This window comes from Chaetodon auriga, chromosome 8, assembly GCF_051107435.1.
Source record: "Chaetodon auriga isolate fChaAug3 chromosome 8, fChaAug3.hap1, whole genome shotgun sequence".
NCBI lineage: Eukaryota > Metazoa > Chordata > Actinopteri > Chaetodontiformes > Chaetodontidae > Chaetodon > Chaetodon auriga.
In genome coordinates, this window is record NC_135081.1 from 15,626,783 (window position 1) to 15,639,715 (window position 12,933).

The window sequence follows — 12,933 nt, forward strand, 5'->3', positions numbered from 1 at the left end:
GAAGTATGGACAGGTGAAATTCCGCAGCAACCAAAAACTTCTTCAACACACAGGACTTGAAAAAAGACAGGACAGACAGGACTTGAAAACAAAATGTGAATTTGTCCTTTAATCATAATGCTGTTTATCTGGTCTAAAAATGCCTAGATATGTCCTGCAGGGTCTCTGATGTATAACACACCTTCAAATAACACCCATGCTGCTATTTGTTCTTCTAAATTAACCCTGCTCACCTCGATTAAATTAATCTGTACCCATCTTCCTGACACAGACCACAAACTCTGCAAAACACACTCAGATACACACAAACATGCACTCACTCCCTTATATATTCACTCACTCCTGTATATACCAGAACATACTGTACATGCACAGCCCTGGATGTGACGCTGAGCCACTTAGCAAACACAGTCTGTAGTATAATGTTTGTGAGCACTGCATTTGCTCACAGACACACTCACAAACATAATTCCCAATGTGATAGTTAAAGTGTTTTCGTGTGTGTGATCAGACATCAGAGGAAGAAGTCCTGCCTGAGGCAAGAGAAGAAGAAGAAGAAAAAAGCAGGAGATGGAGATGGAGAGAGGAGAGGAAAGGAGAAGCAGGAACTATTTTCTTTTTAAGGTACTCCTTTCAAGTACCTACCTCCCTCGAGCATGGACACACACTAACACACACACACATACACCCCACTCTATCTCTCTCTATCTCCTGCACTTACTCAACCCACCCACAAAGACTCAAGGGGGCATGAAGGACATCCACACAAGTCTCTCTGTCCTCTTCTTTCTCATCATCCTTAACTATTTCCTTCTCTCCACCTCTCTTTCTATCCCTCTCTCTCTCTCTCTCTCTCTCTCTCTCTCTCTCTCTCTCTCTCTCTCTCTCTCTCTCTCTCTCTCTCTCTCTCTCTCTCTCACACACACACTCCCCTCTCTGTGTTTTTCTCATTAAGTCCACAGTAAATCAGATCACGCCTCTCTGCAATAAATTACAGACCTGGGAACAGAGGAGGAGAGACAAAGATGGAAAAGGAGGAGAAGAGTGGAGTTGGGCTGTAGCGATGTCAGGATGCAGCGAGCGAAACCTGGGCGGATGATAAATTGTCTTGGAATGGGGCATGAGAGAGAGTTAAATCATATATATGTGGAGATGTAAGGCTGCATGCACATGTACGTACAAGCAACACCCATAAATACACACAAGCACACACCAACACATGCACAGCACAGGGAGGCGCACCAATAACACCACAGCATCAGCACCTTCCACGGTCCAAGAAAGCCAAACGCCTACGCACATTTTAGGGATCAAATGGCCAAAGTCACAAAGCCCACTCAAAGCCAGACAAAGTCTAAAGTCAACATGACCATGACATCAGCTGGAAGGCATTTTAATGTACTGTGCTGCAAGTGAACAAGACATTATTGTTAGGTAAAAAATACATTTTGAAACAGCATCTCCTCCCGTTACGCTGCTCAGAAACAAGTGGGAGGAGATATTTTGGTGGCCAGGGTTTCCAGAAAAAAAATCCCACTCATTTTGTACAAAGACACTGTAAGATGACTGGTATTTAGACTCCTTCCAAGGCCTGGATGGGCAAGAAATTCTGCCACTGAATCATCAATGCAAACAATGAGCAAGATGGTTCTTTGTGTTTGTGTGTGTGTGTGTGTGTACACAGTACAGTACACAATAAGCTAACTGAGCTAACTGTAAGCTAGTTACTGTAGTGTAGTGTAGTCTTATTAAAGGTACCATGTGGGGTTTTTGAGAACTAATAGTGCTACAAGATCTGTTTTTGTCTTTACGAGTGGGTCTCTGTTTTGTACCATGGACATAGAACAAAGACACACATGTACACACAATACAATACACAGTTTTCACACTATTTTGCTGATAAACAGTTGACAGCAGTAACAAGCAAAGACGCATATATGTTCCAAACAAAAGAGAGGAAGAAGACTGCAAGCTGGTGAACATGGCTGTAACAATCTATGCTTTAAAATGTGAACCTTTTTTGCCCAATTCTTTCCTATTTTCCTCTACTTAAATATTGATCCTCCTCTTTTTCATCTGAGCCTCGTTTCATTCAATCCAGTCTTGTTATCTCTAATTAAGACAACAGTTTACGTGCCTCTTCTGCACCTGGGGCCCAACGAGATGACACACTCTTTCTACACAATGGTAGAAACAGCTCTCTTCTCCTCACACACACACACACACACACACACACACTCCTGCCCATGCACAGACACACCAACACATATGCACACATTCATCAAACCACTGGACCATGGGATGTTTGGTTAGTTTCTTGTCTAACAGTTGAAGGGACCCCATATTCGTATCAGTGCTCTATCCCCTTCCCACTAACACTGTCATCCCTGGTGCACACACACACACCTACAAAGATGAATAATGCATTCAGCATTGCCTGTAACTGACCCTCAGCATTAGCATTAAGCATTTGTGTGCATTCAGGGACAGCTGCCACGACACTGTAGTAGAAATAATAATAACTGAGTGCGTGTCAGTGTCAGCATTGCACATGAGGATGGGGAGAAGCCCTCTTACTATTATGCTGCTGCAATGGATTATTTCGGAACACTGAAGAGGTTATGAAACTCTTGAGTCCTATTTCAACCTGCCCACCCGTTCTTCTCTCTGTCTGCACTCACATATTGTCACACATGCATAACCTGCGTACTGCATGAACAGAGAATCACAGAGACACGTCTGCTCTGCTCACTATTCGTCTCACATGCACAGACACAGGACCATACACACTTCAGCATATTGTTGAATATATATTTTCAATACATGTGACAGAATTTCATGATATAATCATATTATGGTGAAATTTTCGTAAAAATTCAAACTCATTTGGATTTGGAATCAGTCACTCTGAATTGTTGATTCCCTGCAAATGGTATTTTCAAATAATTTATGTTTACAATGATTTGGGGGATGCAGTTCATTGTATTGAACACCAATTTGATTATTTTATGCATAAGTTAGCATACATTTTCCATATTATGAAGCAGGTTTGCATACGATGGTTATTGTTTGTTGCTTGGCGTGGCTTGTTGACATATTCAATTTATTTTGTCCGACCAACAGTGCAAAAACGTAAAGATCTTCAGTTTACTATCATAGAAAACAAAAGAAACCACAAATCTTCACACCTGAGAAGCTCTAACCAGAAACATTTGGCCATTGTTGCTTGAAAAATAATTACACAATAATCAGGGATCATAACTGTGGTCAATTCATTTTCTGTCAATCTGCTAATAATGAAATGATGGTTTCAGCTGTACTCACTCATTCACTGTTTTGTATTGGATTTATGCATTTTTTTAAATCAATATGAAGATATTGATAGTATCACCCCACCCTACACTTAGTGGTACGACTTCTGCTGAATGAACAACAAACTTATCTAATCCTGTATACAGCTCACAGTATTAAGCTTCCCAACTGTATCAGCACATGCGTTCATATGTGCATGTATGAGCTGACAGTGTGTGTATTTTTGTTTCCCTTTCAAAGCACGATGGACAGCCGGAAACCATCACACACACACACACACACACACACACACACACACACACACACACACACACACACACAAAAGTGAGCACACTCCTCTTTAATCTTACAGCACCATTTATTATTCAGTGAGAGCAGGTGGGAGGGGTGGGGTAAAGAGGTAGTAGGGGCATGGCTGAATGGAGAGTGGGTGTGGAGGTAGGGAGCAATCAAGGGTTGAGACGTACGTGTGTGTGTGTGTGTGTGTGTGTGTGTGTGTGTGTGTGTGTGTTAGTATTGAGGATGATTACAAAAGAGAGGCAACCCCCCATCCTGCGCACATTTTCACCTCACTCTAGGCCCATGAATGGTAAATTGTAGCCGGCCGCTGAGGACTAAGAAGAAGACAAAGACAGCGAGGGGGAATAGAGACCCCGTGACCCACCAACCCCCCTTGACTTCCTCTCTATAGACTGTCACACTTCACATGGGTGGCTTATGTCAATACAGCATGTTGCTAATGAAAGTGCTAATGACTACAGCGCACACATTAACAGTATGAACTGATTATTCTCACCATATAGGAGATACATATTTACTATCCAAACAAAATGTCTCAGTGCAAGTTCTGTGATAGGACAGCAACCTCTCAGCCCGGCTTTCTTGCACAGTGCACACTGGGATATCCTGAACAAGATAATCAGGTATACTAGATAGATTGATGGATGGTCTAAAGATAGGAAAACACACAAAAAGGTCAAATCTATAAAGAAAAAGAAATGTCTCTTAGCTGTCACGTAACAGCAGGTGAAGCCATGTGAACAGCTCTGTTGGGCTGTATTTAGGCAAAAAGTGCCGTGAGGTAAATGCTATCATCATACTAACTTGCTCATGCTAGGCAGGTACAGTGTTCATTATCCTAATTTAGTGTGTGAACATGCTAATATTTGTGAATTACAACTGAACACAAAGTACAGCTGATGCTGAAGGGAATGTCATTAGTTTTTCAGGTGTTTGGTCATAAGGAGAAGCACTGAACATACAGAACTGTTCACCCCACGGTGAACCCGCATGAAAAGTCAGGTGGGCACCAAAGTGCGACCAGACGGATTCATCCTCCAGGGATTATGAATGTCTGCACAAGTTTTCATGACAATCAATCTAATAGTTATTGAGATATGCCCGACAGACATTGCCATGCACGGAGCCACGCTGCTAGCATTGTTAAGAATTTGTGGGGGAAAAACAAGTTCTCAAATCTAAAAGTAAGAGCACTAGCCTGAACATGTACCTATAAAAACCAACACGTGTCCAAAACACACATGTGCTTCAAATTCAAAAGACATATGACTTTATAACAAAACACCTACACTCCTATTTTTCAGTCTACAGCCAAACACTTACTCGAGGCAAAGAGACAGCTGCTTCAAGACGATGATAATACTGATGATACATAATTATAGCACAATAGACACAGGTGACAACTAATGCTGAAAAACAGGCATTTCTTATTTGCTCGTGGCAACAATTAAACACAAATAATTGCACAGCAGCTGAGTCACTCATTGATCAAAATGAGAGAACTCAGTTTTGTTACTGGTAGCCAAAAAACAATGTTGGCCCATTCAGCTAAAATACCTCCCACTCCTGCACCCACACACATATCAACTCGATTTATTCTGTCTGGCATGAAAGCTATCTGTAAACAAAATCAGTGTGGCTGTCAAGCCGGGGGATCAGTTCACAGAGGAGTGTGGTAGAGGACGATGATGAGGAGAGAGGAGGGCAGCAGCAGGAGCAATCTGGGGTGTATTAAGGTGCACTGTGTGTACCAGTAAGCATACACACAGGGCTTCAACTAATGACTATTTTCATCATTGATTAAACTGTTTTTGTTTCCCATTAATCAGTTAACCATTTTATCAATAAAATACGAGCAAATAGTAAAGAATGCCCATCACAGTTTCTCAGAGCCCAAAATGTCTGTTGGTTTTGTCCAACAGTCCAAAATTCAGAGGTATTTAATTTGCTATGATGGAAAACAAAGAAAAGCAACAAAAAAGTCACATTTGAGAAGCTAGAATCAGGGTTTTGTGCTTGATAAGTTAATACATTGATTATCAAAATAGTGATTAATTTACTATAAGTTGACTAGTAAACCTTAGAAAAAGGTGATGAGTTGGTTTGTTGCACAGAGCTGTAAGGGAAGTCAATCATGTAGACCATTCAGAAAAGAGCAGGTGCCTTCAAAAAAATACTTAGCAGGTGATTGGACGAACCATCTGTCTATCACCATCTATGACAGGCTAACCGCAACCAATCAGATCCACGCAGAGCGAAACTCTTGCCGAAGCCAGGGAGAAGAGCGCAAACGTCTTTTCCATGGAGACAAGTTTACATCGTCGTTTTTGTTCTTCTTTCAGTGAGGAAATACTCTCCAGCTCTGATATAACTGACGCTACTGCAGCATCTACTCTAACCTCTATAGGAGCAGCCACTGTTGATTTGGAAGTATTCTGTATATAATCAAATAACAAGAAAAAAAGCAGCAAATCCTCACAATTAAGAAGCAACTGGGAAATATTTGTTTGAAAAATGACAAAAGATTAATTGAATAAGAAAACGGTTGCCAATTACTTTTCTTTATGCTGGATAATAGATGATTGATGTTTCAGCCCTACAAATAGTATAAGGATTTTAAGAGAAATCAGATGAAAGTCACCCAGTGCAATGCTCTATTGCATGGATCTCAGTCTCTCATTCTTATTCAGAACCACGCATGTCAAACTGTTGCCCAGAGCTGTCTGGGTGAAGGATAATCATTCTCTGAAAAGCTAAAAACAGGACGTCACTTGAGCGTTTCCATTCAGCCGATATTCTGACGGACTTTCAGCACCTCATCCAGTTTAGAAACTCTGGAAAAGGATGCTGTAAGTGCACAATGTCACACAGATGAATAATGACTCGGCATCAAATCAAACACTGATGAAAGTATATGTACATGTATAACAGCTTATGCATACATGTTTGTGTGTGTGTGTGTGTTTGTGTATGTGCAGACAACACATTTGAACCCATGACTGGTTGATGTGTCATGCAATGATCTGCAGGCTTTACAGAAACATATCCTCTAAACCTGGGAATTCCTGTGATGTAACGCTTTCACTCAGTAGGGGACTGACTTCCACTGTGATGAGCAGGCAGCATCATCTTATGAGTGTGCCAAGTTCACAGGCTTACTGTTCTGGGGCTAAATGAGGCAAACAAGCCATCGGCTAAAGGAGCAACAGAAGAAAACAAGAAAAAAACAAAGGAAAGGTTTAGAGAGGAAGGTGCCAAAAAGGGTGGTTGTAAAAATAAGTGTATTGGGTGGAGGCAAAAGGAGAAGTAAGTGGGAGACAGAAAATAATGAGAGAGAGAGAGAGTTGCTTGCTTTCCATCAGCAGTGCTGTGATCAATATCAGTGTCTGACAGGGCAGTGCTCCAGCCTTTACCGTAAATCACTTCCTATTATGATGGAACGTCTAAATCACACACACACAATAACTGACCCTCAGCAAACATACAAACACACACACGTACACACACATAGATGTACTCATTCACACAATGGCTCATTTCAGTACACACCAACATTAGATATTTATATCCTAAGAGTGCATTCCCAAAAACAGGCAATAAACAGGACTAAGAGAGCAGGAAAATATGACTTCTGCCCGGCAGCGCCAACTGACCAAATGACCAACTTCAGCTAAAATACTGGAGTCTGCCCTAATATGGGCTTGGGGATTTACACTGAACAAGGAAATAATGTGAATTTCTTCTCAAATGTGTTGTTAAGGCAGAAAGAATGACATGACTCCTGCTGGGATCATTTCAACATCATTTCATGGGCATTTAGGGAATTAAAAGGAATCCACCTCCATTTACACAAAACAGTCATTGTCAGCCGAGCCATAGCATATTAAAAACATTAATAAGGAAGTGGAGAGTGAAAGCTACCAACATAAGCGCTACTGAAGACGTCAACCTAAAGACAGAAGAATGGATAGGTAGAAGGCTAGCTAGCCAGAAAGATAGCAAACTAGGCAGACATATGACTAGATTGACAGACAACTAGCCAGAAAACCAGTGGGTAGCTTGTTACACAGACAGACAGCCAACCAGACAGACAGACATACAGCCAGACAGACAGACAGACTCAATCATGTTATACTCACTGATTCAGTTCCACATCCAAGATGAATTTTCTGCCAAAAGCGCCGACTTGAAAGCTTGCTTGGGCCACGTGGTTCGCCTGAAAAGGAGGAGAGGACTGGTTAGGTACTGCTCCGACAGGAAGCCATTATCATATTCATGGATCAACTGAATTCAACTTTATATGCATAGATCAATTCACATCTGTATTGATGGATGTCTGCATTGTCTTTTTCAGCATCACTCAGCAGTAAAAAAAAAAGTAAGTTTTCATTAAGTCATCAAGATCTGTCTTCTTCTGAATTTTAATTTCTTGCAAAGCATCTCACGTAACACCTGGGCTACAAGTCAGAAACACAGTTTATGTAATACCCACTCACACACACATACACACACTTAAATAAACATGCATGTGGGCAACATAATGCACAACTTTACTTCGATGACATTCATTTCCTTGTTTACCAGACTGGTTTTGTAACCATTTCACAAAGCCAAGGATTCACTGAAATTCCCATACTGAACCGTAGTTTTTATCTGGCAACAATGATATGTATGTACACAAACACAGTAACTCACGCTCTTTCTGCTCGGACTGTGTGTGATTGATTTCGGGGGGGGCAGGGGCGAGGGTCTGATTCATTCCCAGCTCTGGGCACATATGGTACAGGCATCATTACACACCCTTGGGTCAATGAAAACTCTGCACAATCATTCCTGTGCAGGTCCAGGAGAGTCCCAAAGCTGAGCTAAAACACAGCTCCCCCTCCCCCAGGCTCAGCCCATGGGCTACCTTCATTACAGACCGGACACCGCATGACAACGAGGGGAGGAGGGGTGGGTGTGTTTTTTTGTTTCCATTTGAGGAGGTGCCCCTGTGCTAACCCAAGGACAATCATAGCCGGTGAGGTCCCCATTGGCCACAGACTCTATTGTTTGTAGGAGTGTGTCTGTGCATGGTCAATGCATATATGAGGGAGTAAGAGGATGTGTGGGTGTGTGGGTGTGGATGTACAAAGGGCAATCCCTTTCCATGGCACACTTGTGATGAAATCTAATCTGGCAGATTGGATCCATGATGGGAGGAGGTACCAGTAATTGTGTTTAATGAAAGCACATCCCAGCTTGACTGAGCCGGGCCGATATTCTGAGGCCACCACTGACTCTTCTTACATTGATTTCTGAGTTATAGCAAGCCTGACTTTCCACTCATGACTGTCGAAGTATGACTGTAAGTGCTATCAATCCACTGCGCACACACACACACACACACACAGGCAGAGAGGCAGGGAGGCAAACATACAAACCAACACACTTATGCTCAGACTGATTCCACTTGAAGCGTTTGTTTTTCCACCAAAACAACACAAGCACTCCACTGAACTCTCCACCACTCATTCAGTGGTGAAGATGTTTGTGTCTGAGACTGAAAATAGGCAACGCCACAGAAGTCTATAAATAACTTCCTGCGTTGAACACATTTTCAGAACTGTTTGACAGATTTGTTTTTAGGCTGTTGATCTAAAAACAGCCAATAACTGATCAAACTTTGTGCAAGTGACATCACGGCTGATTGCAGACCAGATTTGACTCTCTGGAGAATAAGAGACTCAAAACATAAAAAAATCAAATCAAAGACGCCATCGCCTGCCTCCTCCTCCTCCTCCTACCCTGGATCCGCTCCTCACTTGCAATATACATTTTATAGCTTAATTAGAACTTTCAGACCATTACTGGTTGGCTGTATGCAAGCTATTTTGGTAAACAGTAAAATAAACACATCTCCTGAGCTGTAAAATTCAGGAATTACATGGAAGTGACTCATGAAAATACAAATATTAAGCCAAGATATAAAGTAGTGTGAGCAAATCTGTGCAGAAAGTAAAAACGCTCCCTTGCTCTACAGACAGTAGTCTCCTTGCTTTAAAATTCAGTTTGTGTCACGTGACAAATCCATGATGGAGATTAGTATCAGCTTCAAAAGGAAAATATAAAAAAATCTTAAAATCATATCTGATGGCAGATGGTTCCTGTTAGCTTGTTTACCCATCGGGCTGCAGCTCTGTCTGAGGTGTGAGGGAGACAAAGGGTTAGCACCTCCCTGCATGCTACCATCTGTAGCCCTTGACAGTCTCTGAGAGCCTGAATAGGCTAGCCTACACAAGCCTAAGCCGCACAAATTAAAAACGCATGACAGGTTTGCACAATGCTAATTGACTCATATCTTGAAATGAACCCAGTAGACATGCTGCTTCACTGAACTGAGTCAGTGAACACAGTTAGAGTGATTATGATTATTACTGCACTGTGCTGGTTATTACAGACCAAATGGCTCTGGTAGGCTTTCTTGTCAAACAATACAGCTTGTCCCAGTTGGTTTTAGATAACTACCATCCGCATCATTTTGTTACGTGATAGATTTAGTGGGAGGTCATGTCCAGACATACTGCAAAACAAGGCTTAACCCATGCACAGCCCACTTCACCTGCAAGCCGACAGTGTTCGGCTTGGCTATATGAAGGTGCTGACACCCCAAAACACTGGCCACATACAAAATAATTTAAGTAACTGTAAATGCACGCAGGCATTTATATCCTTATTTAAAAGTATAAATTGTGTTTGGATTCAATCGATCTTCAGAACAATTCTTGAAGATTATCACAGCATATATTAAGATATTAAGCTAGTAGAGTGTGACAGATACTAGATGTTTGAGGCCAATGCCGATATTGATATTGAGAGGTTAAGGACTCCACTAGTGATATGTCAGTCAGGTTTTTGTAAGAGAAAGTAAACACTGACATTCCTCGAATGGTTGTTAAGGACAATATGTGCCAAAGCAGGACAATTAAGTTCAAAATGAAACTTATCAGTGCCCTCCGCTGGACATACTGAGTAATGGTGTCACTGTTTCTAAATTACACTTAATGTCATTATCAAAGTGCATCTTTAGCATTTCGTGGTACATATCGGTTGACATATACAGATAAATCTGTGATAAGCTAAAATCTACCAATAATATCGTCCACTCAGATATATCAATCAAGCTCCAACAGCTTGCCTGTGGTCAGTTTCAGTCATGAATAAAGTGAAAAATGTGGGATATGAGATAGCACAGGTGAACAGCTGCTGGGACAGCAACCCGCCCGGACAGAAGAGATGCAAGTTATCACTAAATTATTAATCATCCTGTTTGGCCTCATGACTATAGCTGATGACTTCGTAAATGTGCAGTGTGGACAGACGTAAGCGCGATAATTATGAACCACTAAGTTGAATATATCATATTAATTCACATGCAGTGGACTGCTTTTTGCATGTGCAGGTAATGATGACCCATATAGCACCTGCCGACTGCCTAGATGCTGTGGCCTGTTCCTGACTAAATGTTTCAAGCTTCTTCTGTTTTGCATGCAAGTGACTAATTATTAATTTCCCATCCGAGGACAAGGGCAGAGGAGGGGCTGAATCAATGCAAACATAAACACGCAGAGAGGTGTCTCCTGAAGCCATCTCTCCGGCACACACCGGCTGCACGCAGACATAACACGCTGAAAATACCGTGTACCTGAGTGGAGCCGGAGCTGGCTTTAACCCTGGTGCTGAGCTCGTCCTGTGTGATCTGGCTGAGGTTGTGCCTGCTGTAGAGCAGGCGGAGAGGCACCGTGTCCTCCCTCCCGACGAACCTGCCCGCATCACGAAGAGCCTTCAAGCTCGGCAAGGCGTCTCCTGCACAGAAGAGGAAAACACCGATTTCATTAGCCGCCTGGTCCCCTCCGTGAGGGAGGTGACACAGAGACACAATCATCACAAACACCGCCATCTGAACCGTCGATTGGTCCCATTTCCTTTGGTAACGTGAAGCAGCTACAGGCTACATACATATTTTAGATGTAGACCATAAAGTAGCCGAGGCTAGGAAAAGAAAACAATAAACACAGGCCTATTAATGATGATTTAACGTTTCGTTTGCGCGATAGTATTTCTGATAATATCTCAAATAGCATCAGATACCATTTTGGGCATTAGGGCTGCTCTGGTGACCGACGTGCATCAATCCATAGACGCACAAAAGGGAAATCCACCATCGCGGGCGCATCATCAGCATCATCACCTTTCTCTCGCTTGCTGGATATTATAAAACAATGCGGTATTCCAGGAGCGGGCTCTCAGGGTCCTGCCTTCGCTAGGGGAGCTTGAAGCCGGGGCTGGTCGTCTGGTTAGCGCAGTCCCTCTGGTTGGGGGCCATCGGGGTCTTGGCGAGTCTGAACGCCGAGCGCGTTTGAGCGCACCGAGACCCCGCGGATCAGCAGCACGGAGGAGGCAGGGAGGAGAGTGAGAGGGAGGGAGGGACTGAGAGGCAGGGATGGATGTATGAAGGGGAGGAGAGCAGTGGGGACGCCTCCTTAAAACACATCAATATCCAGCGGCTCGCTGCAGAAACGCCTAATGCATAAATATGAGCGAGCAGTGGAGACGGGATGGAGAGAAGCTGCGCGCACGTCCCTCCGCCGACTGGACCGACAGCGATGGCATGAACGCCCGCCTCCTCCACGCTCCTCCATGTTAAATTGCTGCAGGAGCGCCATTCCTGCCCAATTCTGCCTGTTATTGTCATGAATCACTCCATCGTCTGCCACGGTTCCCCCAAAAAACAAGGGGAAACGAAAGAATCCCTTCGTGTGTGTGGTGGTACTGTTTGTGGATGATTTGTAATTGTTTGTCCCTAATTAGGGCAGCAAGATACAGGATTGATACAAGATTGATTGATCTCTTAAATCCTGTCATATTTTCTAGTTCTACCAAAACAACAAATTGGAACAGATGAGCTGTTCCTCATCTGTTCAGGGATGCTTCTCATTCACACCTTTGACATGTTTATCTTCCTGCAGTTTGCTCAAGCATCCACAAAAACCTCTAAACTGTTGACACATGGCAGCATGGAGGAAATCTTTTCTGTTATTTTGACACTAGACCTGCAGCAGTGTTTGTGTGGGAACACACCAGATGTCTAAACCTGGTGGGAATTTGCCCCAGAGCACCCAGCAAAGCTTACAGAATTAATGACCTGATGAGAATGATTTTTTTTTTTTTCCCCCACATACACACAAAACAATGTTTACTCGAGGAGCTGTTATGGCTCTGAGGTAAGAGTTCAGTCTGGCACAATGTTACATAAAGTCGGAAGATTTTAGAGCCAGTTAA

The 12,933-nt window shown here is 42.8% G+C and overlaps 1 protein-coding gene across 1 annotated transcript in view; it reads right to left on the reverse strand.

Moving 5' to 3' along the window:
- adam22 (ADAM metallopeptidase domain 22) overlaps positions 1-12,206 on the reverse strand; it is a 61,639-nt gene extending 49,433 nt beyond the window's left edge. The window contains exons 1-3 of the mRNA XM_076737461.1: positions 11,743-12,206; positions 11,297-11,457; positions 7,752-7,828 (exon numbers count right to left, since the gene is read on the reverse strand). Of these exons, the coding sequence (XP_076593576.1) occupies positions 7,752-7,828; positions 11,297-11,457; positions 11,743-11,839 (335 nt within the window). The 5' untranslated portion in view covers positions 11,840-12,206. The remainder of the gene's footprint in view (positions 1-7,751; positions 7,829-11,296; positions 11,458-11,742) is intronic.
- Positions 12,207-12,933: the final 727 nt, after the last annotated feature.